This window comes from Dasypus novemcinctus, chromosome 26 (genome assembly GCF_030445035.2).
Source record: "Dasypus novemcinctus isolate mDasNov1 chromosome 26, mDasNov1.1.hap2, whole genome shotgun sequence".
NCBI lineage: Eukaryota > Metazoa > Chordata > Mammalia > Cingulata > Dasypodidae > Dasypus > Dasypus novemcinctus.
Window position 1 is genome coordinate 10,021,362 of NC_080698.1, and position 17,417 is coordinate 10,038,778.

The following is a 17,417-nucleotide window of genomic DNA, read 5'->3' on the forward strand; positions in this document are numbered from 1 at the left end:
CAGGTGTGCGGGATGCGACCAGGTGCGCGCTCGCCCCGCCCCGAGCCTCCGGAGCCCCGCTTAATAGATGAGCCCCGGGGGTCCAGGCGGCGAGGGCGGCCCGGGCACGGCTGTGACGCGGGCGACGCCGCCAGCTGCCCCACTCCCCCGAGACGGCCGGCGGGGCCCGGGGTGGGGCGCACGGCAGGTGCTGACACCTGAGCCGCGCCGGGGGCCGGGGGCGCCCACCCGGAACAGATGGCCCTGCCCGCCCTTCGCTCCCCGCGCCAGGGCCGGCGGAGCTGCGCGGCGCCCTCCGGGCCGCAGGGGGAGCTGTGGCTGCGCTGGGCCGGGCTCCGTGTCGACCCCGCCGACCCGGCGGCGGCCTCGCTCCCTGCCGCGCCGCCATGGCCGTCGCCGCCGTGTTCCGCGGCCTGTCCCGAGCGCGCCCCGGCCTGCGCCTGCCGCCCGCCGAACTACAGCGGTGAGCTGGGCCCCGCGCCCCTGCCCTTCCCCCGCCCCAGGTTCGAAGAGCCTGGCGCCCGCGGCCCTGACCGCCTCTTTCCGCAGGGCGCCCCGGCGTGGGCATCGGCTCACGCCGGCAGATGACGAGCTGTACCAGCGGACGCGCATCTCGCTGCTGCAGCGCGAGTCCCCGCACGCCATGTACATCGACAGCTACAATAGCCGCGGGTTCACGGTCAACGGAGACCGCGTGATAGGGCCCTGCGCGCTGCTCCCGCAGTCGGTGGTGCAGTGGAACGTGAGCCTTGCCCCGTAATGGGGAAACCGAGGCCCATAGTCACAGGCCCGTCCCCTGCTTCACTTCCTGGCACACTTGGCGTTTCCCTGTGGCGAGCAGGGGAGGAGCTTGGGGATTTGTTGGTTGTGTTGAGCCGACCTCCTCTCCTCCCCATACAGGTAGGATCACACCAGGACATCACTGAAGAGAGTCTCTCTCTCTTCTGGATGCTGGAGCCTCGGATAGGTATAGGGGGTGGGGAAGGCAGGGCTGAGGGTCCCTGAGCCCCAGAACGCCATCCTTACCCCAGCCTCCCAACAGAATTCCTGTAGCCTCACTACGCCCACCCCTCCTTAGAGATTGTTGTGGTGGGCACTGGAGACCGAACGGAGCGACTGCAGCCCGAGATACTGCTAGCCATGAGGCAGCGGGGCATCGCTGTGGAAGTGCAGGACACGGTGAGGCCAGGGGCTGGGGAACGCCGTGGGGAGCTCAGGCTTGGCCCAGGCCAGGTGACGCTGGACTTTTCTTTGCAGCCCAATGCCTGTGCTACTTTCAACTTCCTGTGTCATGAAGGCCGAGTGACAGGAGCTGCTCTCATCCCTCCTCCAGGAGGGGCTGCTCTCACATCTCTGGCTCAAGATGCAGAGTGAACCACTGGAAACTGACCTGCCTGCCTGTACAGGGGTGCAGAGGTTCCCACCCTTTCACCATTTCTCCTGCCCATGTCTTGCTCTTTCAGGCTATTAATAATTTATTAGCCTCGCCAATTTTGTATTTGGTGTATTGCTGATAAGGGACTAATGCGTCAGTGGACTCTGGTGGGAGTTATGAAAAAGCCAAGGGGTCACTTTTTGTCAAGCTCTGGGATAGCAGGAAGCTCTGTGGATGCCAGTCTAGGACTATGGGGACTGTTCCTTGACCCCTCTTAGGGAGCCAGGGCTTATCAAAGCTGGGGGAGTTCCCTTACTTAACAACCTGAAGCACTCCCTGGAGAAGGGTGGTGTTTGTGTGCATCTGTGGTGACAGCAGCTGCAGAGCCCCACTCTGCCTGCTGACCTCAAAGACCAGGCATGACTGTTTTCAAACTTTTATTGAAAAACCAAGGGGGAATGCTGGATCCCTTTTCAGAAAAGCCGTTTCTCATACCTGCAGGTAGAAGGACCCGTTGTAAGGTAAGGGCAGGAAGAAAGAGGCCTGACAGAGGCCACCACCAGGAGGACAGGATGGGGAGAGGGGAAACTGGTGACTTACGAGTGGAGGCTGTGGACACCACCTTCCACCTGAGCTGAGGATGTTCTCTTCTCAAATTTGAGCTCCCCAGAGTACATCATGGCTCTGAAGAGAGGAGCCAATGTCAGATATGATAGCTGGTCCTGGACCAGCCTCTCTACCCATGCCCCAGATCCCTAGCTCACCGGACTTGGGTCAAACTCTTGGCACCAATGTCTTGGCAAGAGTGCTGAATACCAGCAATCAGGTAAGGGACAAACTTGTGGATGGAGCCTTTGTCCTGCACAGCCCCAGACACTCCCTGGGCCACCTTAATTTTGTCAGCTTCACTGCAAAGAGAAGCATGGGCAAGGTCACAGCAAGGATGAGGTTGGCAGTGCAGAGAGGGTGGGGGTAATTGTCCTGCCTGTCCCACCTAAAGTAACGGTTCTGGCTGCTGAGATGCTTGTCCATGGCGTCAAGAGAACCCATACCACGGTATTTCTTCAGCCGGATCCCATCAGAGAAGAAGTACTCGCCAGGGGCCTCGGTAGTAGCAGCCAGGAGGGAGCCCATCATGACTGTGGACAGAATCGGTGCTTGGGGCAGAGCCTGAACAGCACTGCAGAAGAGGTCCTGCCAGGCTCTAGGGGTACTGGTCCTTACCTGTGGAGGCCCCAAGGGCTAAGGCTTTGGCAATATGGCCCACATTTTGGATTCCCCCATCAGCGATGACAGGAACACCAAAGCGCCGTGCATACTCTGATACCTTGTACACAGCTGTTGCCTGGGGCCGCCCACAGGCGAGCACTGTAAAGAGACCAAGAAGCAGACTGGGGGGACGGGCACAGGGCCTAGCCACATATTGCACTCACGAACGCTTAACTACACCTATGCCAAGACTGCAACCTGGCTGAGGAAGAGATGTGTCTGGGATGGCTGCTGCCCTATCTGCCTTGAACAATATAACTGTGCTAGCCTCCATTTACCCCTGTGTGTGCAGGGCCCAAGGCAGCCTCAGGCACATGCAGTCTTAGCAGCTGGGAAAGCCCCCACCCAGCTGGTATCAGGTGGTGCAGGAGACACCGTGCAGTTAGTTCCCATAGGCACTGAGCCAGGCCCAGCCCCTCCCTGCATAGTGGGCAGCTCAGGCAAGAACAAGGCGGTGGTCGTGTGGAAGGGAAAGCGGGCTCAAGAGGTGGTCCTTGAGCATGCCTCCTGGAGGAAATGTGGGCAGAGAGGGTTTGCCTGGGGAAGGAGGTCCTGCCCTACAGTTGTCCCAGAAAGAGCAGAGGACTGTTCTTGAGCAGCCCTGGAAACCATGGTCTGTCCATACGTCTGCCCTGCCCACCCATCAGCACCACAAACCCCGGAGCTACAGCTACAGTCAACCAAGCAGCCGGGCAGTGGACAGCTGGGCCGGGTCAGTGGGCCGGGCCAGACTTACTATAGCAGCCCGTGACAGTAGAAGGGCATTTGGGGCTGTGGGACTTTATGTCTGGAGGGATCTTGGGAGCCACTAAATAAAACAAACAGACCAGAGTTTAGAGAGGGCACAGAGCAGGAGCGAGGAGGCCAGGCTAGGCAGGGAACAGGATGGGTAGCTGGTGAGGGATGACGAGAGCTGGTCTTGCTTCCAGCACGTATCACCAATCCAAAGGGCCTGTTTGCCCTCCAGGGCTACTCCTATTGGGGAACTTAGTGCAGTTCCAAAGAGCACTCAGCCCCAGGGTGGGTGGGGCTAAGGGCCCTGCTATAGTCAGGGTCCTTCAGGAAACCTGATAAAGCATCTTCTTACCTTCCTGGGTGATGCAGATGGAGCCACTGCCCATGCCAACCCGCAGGGCATCCACACCTGCGTCAATGAGGTTCTTTGCCTGAGCAGCTGTCACCACTGTACAGAGGCAGAGAGAATAGTTCAGAAGAAAGTCCAGACAGGAACCCAGTCTCCTTACTCACACATGTCCTTTAGCACCTAATCTTGCCTCACCATTGCCCCCAATGACCTGGAGACTGGAATACTTCTCTTTGATGTATTTGATCATGTTGATCTGGAAGATGGAGTTGCCCTGGGAAGAGTCCTGGGACAGAAAGAAAGTCCCAGTAAGACTTCAACATGGCAGCTATCCCTGCTACCTGACCATGCCCCTGCCGAAGCTCACCAGAACCACCACATCCACACCAGCCTGGGCCAGCAAGTCAAGCCGGTACTTGTCGTCCTCATGTGTGCCGATGGCTGCTCCACACAGGAGCTGTTTCTTGGCATCTTTGGAGGCCAGTGGGTAATCCCGGTTCTTCTTCAGGTCTGTCCGGGCAATAATGGCCACCAGCTCGTCGTCTTCATTAACGATGGGCAACTTTCCTAGGGGCAGGGCAGGACATGAGTCAGGGCCCTGGGCTCTTTTCTCACCTCCAGGGGACTTTCCCACCTCCAGAGCTTGCTCACCCTTCTTGCTTCGCTGTAGAATTTCATTTGCTTCCTTCAACGTGATGCCTGCAGGAGCCACCACCAGGTCATCTCGCTTAGTCATGATCTGGGAGGAAAGGGAGCTGTGAGAAATGCCCCTCCAAAAGACCCTGTCCTTACTCAAAGATCACCATGTTCACCCACAAGCTCCAAACCACCCTCCTCAAGGAAACCTAACAGTCCCTGCAGCAGAGTCTAGTGAGAACTAAGAACAGAGTTTAAAGGATAGTATGATGTGAGGAGTTGCTTGCTACAATGTGGAAAAAGGGCAACAGAGGAGCAACGTCATGACAATTAGAAGAGGAAGACTGAAGCTGGTTCTGAAATGATTCCCCCACACTGAGGATGGCAAACACAGCATGTGGGCAGGCCAGTGTTTGGACAGCTTGGGAGCCACTAATAGAGAAGGGACGCAGGAAGTCTATGAAAAGACAGAAACCTGGCTGCGCATGTATCACTCCTGGACAGCAGAGGCCCTCGGAGACACCATTCAGCCAACACAGGCCTCCTCGTTTTTGGCCATGACAGCCAGAGCTTGGCTGAGTACTATTGGTGACACCTACCTCTTCCAAAAATCGGTCGTGTTCCTCCTCCTTGAGAAAATCAATGTCCCGTGAGGAGATGATGCCCACCAGGCGGCTCCCCATCCGGCCTGTGTCAGTGATCGGGATCCCGCAGAAACCATGCCGGGCCTTGGCCTCAAACACATCCCGTACACGATCTTTGGGGCTGAGGACCACAGGGTCTGTGATGAATCCCTGCTCATATTTCTGGAAAAGATGATAAAAAATTGCTTTCTTTAAGCACTGTGTCTAGAGTCTGGGATCTGTGTCCTCCTCAGCAGTGCCACAGGCTAATATCACAATAACCCTTCCCAGAGCTCAGGGACAGGAGACATGGGTAGGCTGCAGGCACTGGCTACCTGGCCTCTTCTGCTGCCTGAAGATGCTGGGTCTCAGGCTCTTCTCAGGAATTGAATCCCATGAGCCGGAATTAAGGGTCCTAGATCAGGAGCAGATAATCCCCCCACCCCATTCCACCTTGGTACAATTCCTAGAGCTCTTGGCCAGAATCATCCTCTTTCTGACCTTCACTTTCCGAACTTCATTGGCCTGGAATTCAGGTGTACAGTTGTGATGGATGAAGCCAATACCACCTGTAAGCTGCAAAATGAACAAACAAGAAAAATCACAAATGAAGAAACATAACTATAGTCTTGGAAAAGGGAGACGGAGTCCAGCTTCTGCCAGCCCAACAGTGGGACTTACCGCCATTGCTATAGCCATGCCCGCCTCAGTGACGGTGTCCATGGGTGAGGAAACCAGTGGGGTCTTTAGAGTGATCTTCTTGGTGAGTGCAGAGGTCAGGTCCTGAGGAGACAAGTTCTACTAGTATGGGAAAGCACCTCATTTACTAAGTTGTACTATCCCCCCACCCCTGCCATGACCTGCACACAAACCAGTAAAACAATCCTAAGGAATCTACCCCCAAGCCCAATCTGGTGAGATAGCTTAGAGACCAAGGGATAGAGAAGTACCTTCCCCCAATTTGGTACCTGGGACCCAATCCCCTGTGATACTTACCACCTGGTCTGCAGTGAAGTCGATGTACCCAGGAAGAATGAGAAAGTCGCTGTAGGGGAGGGGGTGAGTGCTAATTGGGGGAGGACTCAGGCTTAGAGCAGCCTGAGAATACATCCCCATAGCTCATATCCATAGGCATCTGGGCTGGAAGTGTCACTGGCACTGACCTAACCAGTGTCACAGGGAAGACAGAGCACAAGATGGAGATGAGGCCGTGGGGCCCTTCTCTGCCACCGAGCTGTCATCAGCGCGCCGGGCTGCCTTGGCACAACTCCGTATGCCAGCTTCTAACCTATCCCAAGCACTGCCAGGATGCTGCCCCCATCTCCCACCCCAGCCCACGCCAGACCTGTCAAACTAAGCCCGCAAGATGGGTGAGGAATTCCCGGAACCTGTCCCCCAAGGCGGCGCACAAAGCAGTTACAAGGAAGCCCCCAAACGGCCTCCTCGCCGAGGGCACCACCCCTTTCCTTGCCCAGGTGAACCCGCTAGGCCCGCACTTGTAGGTGAGACCATCCCCGCAGTTGAAGAGCTGCTGTGCCGTGAGTCCGTCGTCGGGCACGTAGGACGTGCCTCCGCTTATCAGATAGTCGGCCATGGCCAGCGCTGGGCGCCGCCGCGTGTCTAACACCGCGTCGCAGAGACTGCATACGCCTGAGCCGCGCCAATATAAACCCGCCGAACGTTACGGCGCCGCTGCTGACGTCAGGTCGCAACACGCGCAGGCGTGATAGGCTACAACCTTGCGGGAGGGGCGGAGCCAGCGACAGCGAGCGGGCGCCTGCGCACAGCCCGGCCTGTAGGTGGCCCTGAGATCCCGCGCTGTGGAGCCAGGAAAGGTTTGGCTCCCTACTAAGGCGACCCGCGCCAGGGCAGGACTTTGGCCCATTCACGCAGTATCCGGTATATTAATAGGTGCGGCTTGGCTGCCACTGTCCCGTCAGGCTCCTCCCCAAATAAAGAGGCATTGTTCACTAGCATGTTGAAAAGACGTGCTTGTCATTCTTAATAAACAACTAGAGTAAGAATACATAAAGAGAAACAGAGTGGTATCTTTATATGATACACAAGTGTATGTTACAAGAATTTTCCATCAGGCACAGGAGCCTCAGGTTTAAGGCCTCTCAATGTTAGGCCAAAAAAAAAAAATGGCATGGTAAAGTTTTTACTTTAACATCTAAAATGTCACTTGTTTCAAAGAGGGTGTAATAGAAATTGTCTTTAATAAATCATAATTGAAGTTCTCATGTTCCTTCCATTAAGATGCTAAATTTATGTCTGAGCATGAAGAAAGAAAAGAACGTGGCTCCTTATGGTCAGCGAGGTCTGCCAGTCCACGATGGAGGGTAGCTGGAGAGATTCCCTGGAGGGTCCATTCATCATTAATTCCATCTTTCTAGAGGAAGGGAAGGGGCCACACTTCTCCTAACAAACAGTCCAGACTCCTTCCCATGGCCCCAGACCAAAACCAAAACCAAAATAGCCAGCTAGAACTCTCCAGGGCATCTGGCTATCAGGAAACCCCAAGCCCCATGGGCTGAGGAGTCTGCCACAGCTTATGAAAATACACAGGGGGCAAAGTTTCCTTTTACATTTTAGACAGAAGCAGCCAGAAAGGCTTCATAACTACACCAATTAAAAAAAAAAAAAAAAAAAAAACAGGGAAAAAAAAAAGAGAGAAAGAATGGAGGCCTCTTCTTTAGTGTGAAAGTTTGTCCAGTTTTTCCTGGCTGGTCTCCCCTGCACCATGGCTGAGGTGTCTCAGTGCATGGTACTTGCACTGGCCACAGCAATGGCCTCCTGAATTTCTCGTATCACCAGGATTCGGGTCAGCATCTGTCCCATCTGCTCTCTGCTGATAGGCTGGACGGAGTACCAGATTGGGCTGTTGGGGGCCACCACCGGTTCGGGTGTCAGGTAAAAGGTGTCATTCCGGCCTTTCACACTCTGCGGACTGAAGAACACATTGGTAAAAGCTAAGCAATATCACCACAACCTCTACCCTCCCCCATCCTGAACTTCTTGGGCATTAACGGTCTGCAAAAGTTGGAAAGGCACCAGCTCTGGAGAGTGTGGCATAGCTATCAAATTCCTTGCAGCCAAAATCCATCACCCTCCAGGACCTCCATTGAGGCTACTGTAAATGCCAATGACAGGCTGTGATCCACCCCTCTAATGAGCCAGCCTATCTTATCTACTTGGGCCCAGCCTTATCACATTCAGCACCAACCTCACTGCACAGAAACCCATCTCCAATATTTGCTTATGCTGTTTCCATTACTCAATCCATTAATAGTCCTCAATTCCACCTGAGGGACCTTAACTTCCTTCTAAGTTCAGATAAAATTCCAGGACCCTTTCTTGGGCTAAGCTCCTCCCAACTACCCTTCTCTTAAGTACTTAGCACACTCCATCATCTACAGTTAATCCATCCAAGATTTATTAAAAGGCTACTATGTGCCAACCTGCACTAGGTACTGACATTACAGCATGAACAAGACAAACAGTCTATAATCATAGAGTCTACAGATTACAGGGAAAACAGATAGCAATTAAACAGTTACACAAATACACACAAAATGGCAAACAGTGCTACAGAAGAAATAACCAGAGAACTGATCTAGTCCAAGGGAACAGCTAAGAAATCTGGAAATGTACCCCCGGTAAAGTTGTGTTTAAAGTGAGTAGAGGAATGAATGAATGAATGAATGAATAAAGAGGGATGGATAGGTGCTAACTTGTCAAAGGGGCAGCAGGGACTTGCCCAATAGGGAAAATGTTCTGAGCCAAAAAGCCTTGAGAGAGGGGAGCACAGTTTCCTGAAATGGAGAGAAGTCAGGTGGACAGAGAACCAAGGAGCTACATGGACATGAGGTTAGCAAAAGGGAATACACAAAGGACCTTGTTGGCCATAAGAATTACTGTCTTTCCATGTAGAGTAATGGCAAACCAGTGAAGATTTTAATCTAACTGTGACATGGTAAAACCTACAACCTAGAAAGGTCATTCTGACATTGCTGTGAAGGAAACAGGCCAAACTGCAGGGGCAAGAGGGTGCAAAAGCCAAATAATGGAGTCTCCTTTAGAAAGAGGGTGGAAGAAACAAAAGGTCAAGGCTAGGAAAATGCAGCCACCTCACCATTTAAAGAGGTAGAAATCGTAGAGCTTGATGGGACACCTCAGTGGATTCTCCGGGTTTTCTGTCTGTTCTGCATACATGTCATCTGTAACTATAAAACACACCCCCCACCACCACAACAGACATGGCATCAGCTTATCTTAGCATACAACAGAAAAGTTAGGCTCCCAGTCACCCGAACTAGGAAATGCTGGGCCCTGCACACATGCACACACACATGCAGGAGTGAGTGGAGGCCAGCACAGTTGTTTGTATGTACTGCTGGGAATCCAATGACTTGACAAGGGGGTTTCTCTACTTTTAGGAGAAAAGTCTGAAGGTCTTGGCTGGGTTGTAGGGAATGGCGTATTACCATCCAGCAAGCCCCAACTTTCACATTGATCACTAGTCTCCCAGGAACAAGGGCAGCTGCATCTGTTTCTGCCATTCCTTCTATTTCCCCTACCTTTCTGGCCAGTCTGATGTATTCCAAGCGCCTTCAAGTACCGGATACTCGTGCTTTTATCCTTGGGATTTGAAGGGTTTTTCTTTGTCTGCCGCAAGACCTTGGAAAAGGCCAGCTTCATGTGCTGGTCCACTGTCTTCAACAGGAAGTACCTGGACCGCAAGTGAAAGCAAGGCAGAGGGAAGGGTGCCGGGAGAAGACCATGACTTACCCTCCACCCAGCAGTGCTTCAGAGGAGCCAGTGCCTAAAGTCCCAGGATTTGGGCAGGCACAGCCAAGCACATATTCGGTGGAGAGCAACATCAGAGCTGATGGTAGGGGTCTGACAAGGCTGTTTGCCTGACTGGTCACCGAATAAGATGCAGCCAAATGGGGCTGGGGGCTTTCAGTAACCCCAAAGGCTCTCAAATGTGTGTCAGAGGAATTCAGAAGTCCTCCTGGGTAGGGTCCACCCTCTTCACTGCGCAAACCTCAGCAATGGCTAGGAGCCCACAGAACACTTACTTGGTGTTAAAGAACATGAGGGTGGTCAGCAGAGTGGAGGGGGAATGAGCACCGAGCTGCTTACACTCCCACAGCATCTCCTCAGTCACATGGCTGGGCAGGACATAGCCTAGGAGGAAGAGAGAATTGCTACAAGAGGGTGGCAGGCTAGGCGGTATAAGGCACAAGGACCACAAAAGAGCCCCAGTCAAATGATGGAAGTCTCTCTAGGGCATAGCAAAATCATCTGGAAAGCTTGTTTAAACAAAGATGGGCTGGGCCCCCACCCACATTTCCAGGGTGGGAGTTGAGAACGTGCATTTCTAACAAGTTCCCAGGGGACACTAATGTTGTTGTTCTAGGGCCCACACTTTGACAACCACTATCCTGAAGAAATGCTCCTACCTAACAATAACTCTTCCTTTAATCCAAGTATAATATGGGGCAAAAGAATGATCTACAGGGGGAGTGAAACACCTAAAACTATAAGCCAATCTCTATGTATATAGGCATTTCTCTGAAGAGAGGGTACAGAGTTTTTATCATATTTTCAAAGTTGTCTTGAGCTCAAAGAACTGGTATGCATGCTCCTGTTTCCCTCCACTAGGTCACTTCCATCTCTTTAGGGAATCTCTGACTCTACTCTTGTCCAGCCTTTGGCCAGTGGCAATGGGCAAGTTTCCCTGCTCTCAGACTTATCTGACATAGGACAAGTGAAAAGAAGACAGCCTTCCTTAGCAAAGGCCAGCTCCTAAGGACAATCTTAGACACACCTGGGAATGTTCCACTGTCTCTGGGGCACTCTGCCTCCTGTCCTCCCTAATATCACTTCTCTACCTCTCAACAACACAAGTGAAAAAGGGAATTCTCATGCCTGAGAATCAGAACTCCTGGTGAGGGAGAAATGAAATATAGAGATGTTATATAAAAGCCTTATAGTTCTGACTCTTAATTGCAAGCTTCAAAATTTTGTATTTCCTACCTAAAAATATTTTCTAGTTCTACCCACTGAAAAGCCTAGAAACAATAACCAACCCAGTAATAAGCAGCACTCCTAGCACCCAGAGTGTGGTACTGAACTATCACTTTCCTACTAAAAGGAACCAGGTTCCCGGCCAATTCCACATTTGGTACAGGAAAAGTCCAAGATGAGCTTGGAACATCTCGTCAAACAAGAAATCGAGGAAGTTATCAAAGAATACTAGAACTCAGGAGCTAATTTTAAGAGGTCCCAAATGGCCAAAGATGGGACAATTGTGCCTCTGTAAAGGTAACTATGGTGGATTGGAACACACCAAATATGTTTAAATTCTTGAGTTCACAATGATCTAACACAAACAAACAAACAAAAAAACTAATTGTTTATCACCAGAGAAGATTAGTAAACCAACTTATTACTGTAAAAACTGATAAAGAAGGAAAAGAAACAAGCCCTCATCTGGCATCTTCTAAATCTGTACTGCTGGGAATCCAAAGAGTTATCAAGGGAGTTTCCCTTCGTATTCCAGCTGATAAATGAAGACATAATAACATTTAAATACTACTGTTTTGTAACCCTTAATGAATTAATGGATCAAGACATTGTGAAGTAACCTTGCCCCCCTCCAAAAAGACTCCAAAACATCCCTGAATCAATCAAGCCTTTATATGCAAGTATCAATTAACTATAAATATAGTAGACAGAAAACATGTAAAATCCACAGTGGGGAGGCAATCAGCACAACCTGATCTGTAACAATTTAAAAGGCCATTTTCTTCCATAAATAAATTACAAGGGGGAAATTAAACAGAGGGGGAAATTAAAGATTAAAACTAAATATTAAGAGACATATCAGTCAATTTCAATATGTAAACCTTATTTGCTGTTTGATTCAGGTTTTTTTTTAGGAGGTACTAGGGATCAAACCTGGAACCTTGTACATGAGAAGCAGGTGCTCAACCACAGAGCTATACCCACTTCCCTCAGATTTTTAAAAATTTTTATTTATTTTTAAAAGATACATAGATCAGATTTTTTAAAATGACATTTATGAGACAATTAGAAATTCAAATAAAGGCCATACAGTTGATGGAGATGTGGAATTACCACTTATTTTCTTTAAGCATGAAAATGACATTATGGTTATATAAATAATTCAATAATTCATATTGAAATATTTATTGATAAAATGTCTTGTTATTTGCCCCAAAATAATATGGAGAGAAGTAGGTGGTGGTATAGATGAAAAGATCTGTCAGAGCGATGGTTACATGGGGATTAACCTATTCTGTCTAGTTTGTATGTCTGAAATTTCCCTAATAAAAAGGTTATAAAAGTAAACTTTGCATATCCATAAAATGACTTGAAAATTTGCGAAACATATAAAAAGTGACTTACTCACTCAGGTCTCTATCCTGATGACAGGCCCTTAGGTCTCTCTCATAATGTCACTTTCCATTCACTTGTACTTTGCTCTTCAAACACATACTTAATTTTTAATTAATCCCATTAGTTAGATACTGTCTTGCTGCCTTAATGTTTTAAGATTCAGTTTGTTCACTGCTTTATTATATTCTCTAGCACCTGGAATAATATACTACCTAGCACACAAAAGATACTCAAAAATTAACTGTTTAATCAATAATCTTTAATTTTATGAAGACAGTAAGTATCCCATTAGTTCTGCAGGTCAGTGTGTCTTTGCCACACCAGGTCAGCCAGGTTCTCTGTCTGGTAAGCTGCGCATCCACTTCCTCATTAGGTCAAAAAGCAAAAGGGCCGATGCTGCTGCCTGGTATTTAGAGCCCCCTCACCCACATGTTATATCATACCCAGCCACAGAAGCAGTCGATCTTTTTAAAACCCAGATGGGAAAGACATCCAAAAAGGGAGACTCTTACCAAGTGGAGTAACCCGGGGCTGTACATCCTTCAGAACTTCATGTAGCCACTCCGTGAATCGAACATAATAAAGATCAGAGAAAATGTCATCTACCCGTCCATTTTCAAAAAGATACTAAAAGAAAAACAATCAATAAAAGTTGTTGAAGTTGCTGATAATCTCTAGAATAAGACAGTCAGGGAAAATACACACATTCTGCCACTACCACCACCTCTCCTGATCCATTCCCCACTACACAAACCAAGATACCAGGGTAAGTGTTCAGCATGTGACACTTTCATAGTACACTCCAGATCATGTGATCTGATTCTCACAACACCCTGAGAGTTGAGTCAATGAGGTGGATTTTGTGACTGCTATTATGCAAAGGTAAGGCAGTGTCTTGTAGCATGGCTCTCAGTCTCATTACTAGCAATGGTGTAAGTTAAACAACATGTGAGTCTTTTAACTTCTGGGGCTCAGCTTCCTTATCTGTACATGGAAATAATGGCTGTGCCTAGCTTCCAGAACTGGGGAGAGCAGCATGTAAAGTAATTCATATGGTGCCCTGTGTTTGCTTAGCTTAGGGCAGGGAAGAGAGAGGAATGAACTGGAAGGCTTCAAATAATTATTTTATGTTAATGCAGGGAACAATGAAAAGCAAAGTTGTATGTCGGCACCAAACTTTATTTTGGATTAATTACTTTTATGAAAACCATATATTTATTTTACAGAAAAGCAAAGTGTTACATAAATGGTTTGTGGATTTAAAAAAAAAGGCTGAAAGAACAAAAATTTCTCTAGGTGGTAGGATCATGGGTGATGAATATTCTTATATTCTAAAGTGAACATGAAGGTCTTCTGCAATAAAAATAGTGCATTTTAAAACTTATTACATAATTGAAAGAAAACCTTCCTTAACTTCACCATTTACTTGTCACTTTACTAACTTGACAAACAGTAAACCCTAAAGCTCAAAGACATTCATGTGAAAACCTATTTCCTACCTTTTGAATACACAGGAAAATGTAGTAGAGTACATCTGGATCATAGGGTTCACCTTCACCATTCCGAGCTTCTCGTGTCATGAGACAGAGTCCGTAATTCAACTCCGCCACAGCAGAAGAGATGAGATCTTCCTGGAATCGCAGCAACTGGCGTCCTGCAACACAAACCCCAAAGGTGAATGGGAGTCGTGGCAGCAGTCAGGGAGGAAGGCTCAGAGCAGACACTGACTGTCAGAATACTGGAACAAAAGTGGTCAAATGCATCTATGATTAGAGCTGGCCTACTATAGCAGTAATCCCACATGCCCAAGAGTTTCCTTTCCATAATCCTGCTACCTCACACATACCAAAAATTATTATTAGGGCCAAAGAGAAAAAGAGAACCGCCTTCTGTAATTTAAGTGTGTACAGGAGTCTGATACCAGAAAGAAGGGCCTTAGGCACATTCACTGGGTTTCCATCTCCTCCTAGAAGCTGCTCTGCCCAGGTCTGCTAAGTCAACTCTGTACAAAAATTTAGGTCTTGGGCAAACCCCACAAATCTTGTTCATCTGCACAGGCTCAAACTTGCCTGTTGCTTGTTTTAAACTCAGCATCCTATTTCAGGTGGTACTCCCTAGTCCACAAGCAGAGGGCATCACTTTCCTGCCATTTATCCTCCTACTGCATTTGAGGTAGAGTTCTTACTCCTTTCTATCCCAAACACTCACTCCCAATGGGTGCCAATCTGTTTTGAGCATCCTTCTCTAGCTCTGCGTTCTTGGTCTGGGCCCAGTTTTTCCATACTTCAAGTCCTTCTTCTGGCTTCAGTGAATTTGGAAGCAAAAGTTCTGGGGAAGGCTGTGGCTGTGACTGTGGTTCAACTTCAGCAACTTGGACAGTTTGCGCCTGAGAGAGAAATCATCAAAATATGTCAGTTCTGTTTTGCATTAGGCCCCTCTACAAAACTACCAGAAAAATGTCTGCTTCTATTTCACGTCATTAAAGAAAACGTCTCTTTTCCTTATTGTCCTACTTTCAAGAAGTTCTGGAATTCTACTCCTCCCCGCCAGGACAGCAAGGCAGAATGACTGAGCTAGTGCAGTACTTCCTACCCTGGATGCCCTTTAGAATCTCTCATTTAAAGATACCAATAGCCAGGCTCACCCCAAGGTCCAGGTATCAGTCTTTTTAAAACCTTCCCAAGTAAAAAGAGAATTCTAATGTTCATCATTGAGAAATACAATTCCAAAGCATAGTTTCTTAAACTTTAATGTGCAAGCCAATCACTTGAGGATTTTATTAAAGAATAGATTCTGATTCAAAAGGTAGGGGTAGAACCTGAGATTCTGCTTCTTTTTTTTTTCTTCAGGTACCGGGGGCTGGAAATTGAACCCAGGACCTTGTATGTGGGAAGCTGGCGCTCAACCACAGAGCCACATCAGCTTCCCTGAGTTGGTTTTTACATTTGTTTTGCTCACTGTTTTTTTTTTTTCAGGAGGCACCAGAACCGAACCTGGGACTTCCTATCTGGGAAGCGGAAGTTCAGGTGCTTGAGCTGCATCCACTCCTGGATTCTCCATTTTTAACAAGTTCTCAGTAATGCCGAGGCTGCTGGTCTACATGCTTCAAGTAGCAGAGATTCTTAAACTTACCTAGGCCTGGGCCTTATCCCTAGAGATTCTGATTTATTTAGTTGAGGGTGGGGCCTTAGCATTAGTAGTTTTAACAGCTCCCCAGGTGATACTAATGTCCCACCATAATTAGAGAACCATGGTTTAGAGAAAGAAATGTTCAAGTTTGTCTTCCAACCTCTCCTTATAAAATGAGAGGGTAAGACTTGAGGGGTATCTTTACAACTCCTGCAGATATAAAGTTCTATTTTTCCTCCCATGTTCCTTCTGAAAAAATACTGCTCTGGCTTGTAAGGACATAATCTATTTTCTAAAGACAGGAGTCACTGTGGTTCTAGCTTCCTATATCCAAAGAGTAGCTCCATCTTTGATAGGATGACAACTGAGCCATGCTCAGACAAAAAGGCAGAGAATGCTCCTGAGCCTCAATCACAATCCCAAAAGGGCTCAACAGACATTAAAACAGACGTGCATGTTCATGGGCCTCACATACTAGTCTATGATCTTTGCACAAACTTTCTTCAACAATTCTCAATGCAAGGACCAAACCTCCCTTCCTTAGACAAGGAGCTAAGTAATGTCAAAATTGTTCAAACTGAAAGCAAAATAATTTATACATGATGCACAAAATTTTCTTTTAATTAATGATAATGATCCTATTAGGCTGGATATGATGCATTATTAAACAGGGAGATTTAGTAGCAATACCACTATTTTTGGCATTATGTATCAAGACTCAAGAAAATGTTTTTATGCTTTGACGTAATAAATCTGGAAGTCTATATATCCTAAGGAAACCACCTGAAAATAGTGTATATTTTGTGCATTGTTTTATGCGGAGGAGCGGGTGTAGCACAGCGATTGAGTGCCTGCTTCATATGTATGAGGTAGCTCCTTAAAGAAAAAAACGGTTTACGCAGAGTTGTTTATATAATGGAAAAATCTAAAGTAATATGAATGTCTATGTATGTATGTATGTATAGATGGCAAAGTAAAAATAAACACAGATTAAGTACAAAGATAACCATATAAATAAACCTAATTTCCCCTCTACCAAACTATAATAAAAGACCAATGAACATGTGAATGACTTTATGCTCCTTTTCTTCCAAAGAGAATACAGACATACCTCATTGTATTGCACTCCACTTCATTGCACTTTGCAGATATTGTGTTTTTTAACAAACTGAAGATTTGTGCCAACCCTGCATCAGGCAAGTCTGTCAGCACCATTTTTCCAATAGCATGTGCTCACTTCATGTCTCTATGTCACGTTTTAATTAAGGTATGTACATTGTTTTTATCAAACATAATGATGCCATTGCACACTTAATAGATACAGTATAGTGTAAATATAACTTTTATATGCACTGGGAAAACAAATTTTTTGTGACTAGCTTTATTGCTATAGTCTGGAACCAAACCTACATTATCTCTGAGATATGCTTGTACCCCTGGCACAGGGTTTTATATAAAGAGGCAGGAAATAAAGGTGTTGCAAAACCTGAGTAGGCAGAAATAGGAAGAAATAATCTCACCTTTATATAAACTAAGGCCCACACTGTTATTCTACCATTGGGTGGGCTGGGGAAAGAGAGGGTCAGGTGGGTTCGCACCAAAGTATACATCTGATGCTCAGTAAACTAGCTTTAATTCTCCACATCTGACAAAAGCAGCCCTCCCTCCTCCTAAAACTCCACACAGAAGGCATAGTTACCCAGGCTAGCAATGAATGCAACTAATACAAACTTTCAAAGAGCATTTGTATAAATAGGTAACTTACCATGTAATCTTTTAAAAGAGTCTAACAAGGTCATTATACCCTTAAATATTAAAACCCCAAGGTTAGGATTTTCCATTTCCTTAGGTAGGGCTCTGGTTTTAAAGG

General features: G+C 47.6%; 3 protein-coding genes across 6 annotated transcripts in view; 1 reads left to right on the forward strand and 2 right to left on the reverse strand.

Annotated features, from left to right (window-relative positions):
- The first annotated feature begins 262 nt into the window (after window positions 1–262).
- Window positions 263–1,491, forward strand: NDUFAF3 (NADH:ubiquinone oxidoreductase complex assembly factor 3). The gene is made up of 5 exons (XM_023586937.3): window positions 263–463; window positions 550–742; window positions 901–967; window positions 1,079–1,179; window positions 1,258–1,491. The coding sequence occupies exons 1-5, from the start codon at window positions 387–389 to the stop codon at window positions 1,372–1,374; spliced, it is 555 nt and encodes a 184-aa protein (XP_023442705.1). The 5' UTR covers window positions 263–386; the 3' UTR covers window positions 1,375–1,491.
- A 308-nt stretch (window positions 1,492–1,799) lies between these two features.
- IMPDH2 (inosine monophosphate dehydrogenase 2) lies at window positions 1,800–6,695 on the reverse strand. Of its 2 annotated transcripts, XM_004451914.5 has the most exons (15): window positions 6,484–6,668; window positions 5,984–6,032; window positions 5,669–5,770; window positions 5,489–5,563; window positions 4,964–5,170; window positions 4,380–4,467; window positions 4,096–4,295; window positions 3,924–4,014; window positions 3,732–3,827; window positions 3,381–3,452; window positions 2,600–2,743; window positions 2,370–2,514; window positions 2,140–2,283; window positions 1,976–2,059; window positions 1,800–1,870 (listed from the first exon to the last, which is right to left on the reverse strand). In XM_004451914.5, exons 1-15 carry the CDS (start codon window positions 6,579–6,581, stop codon window positions 1,849–1,851), a joined length of 1,617 nt encoding a protein of 538 aa, XP_004451971.1. In that variant the 5' UTR covers window positions 6,582–6,668; the 3' UTR covers window positions 1,800–1,848. The 2 variants fall into 2 exon arrangements, with proteins under 2 accessions (XP_004451971.1, XP_004451972.1); XM_004451915.5 differs by lacking the exon at window positions 3,381–3,452 and having other exon boundaries at window positions 6,484–6,695.
- A 270-nt stretch (window positions 6,696–6,965) lies between these two features.
- The window catches only part of QRICH1 (glutamine rich 1), a 48,713-nt gene continuing 38,261 nt past the window's right edge, over window positions 6,966–17,417 (reverse strand). For all 3 annotated transcript variants that reach the window (XM_004451911.5, XM_004451912.4, XM_004451913.4), the window contains 7 exons: window positions 14,627–14,804; window positions 13,918–14,072; window positions 12,931–13,045; window positions 10,072–10,180; window positions 9,568–9,719; window positions 9,123–9,213; window positions 6,966–7,937 (listed from right to left, as the gene is read on the reverse strand). In XM_004451911.5, coding sequence (XP_004451968.1) covers window positions 7,745–7,937; window positions 9,123–9,213; window positions 9,568–9,719; window positions 10,072–10,180; window positions 12,931–13,045; window positions 13,918–14,072; window positions 14,627–14,804 — 993 coding nt within the window. In that variant the 3' untranslated portion in view covers window positions 6,966–7,744. The remainder of the gene's footprint in view (window positions 7,938–9,122; window positions 9,214–9,567; window positions 9,720–10,071; window positions 10,181–12,930; window positions 13,046–13,917; window positions 14,073–14,626; window positions 14,805–17,417) is intronic.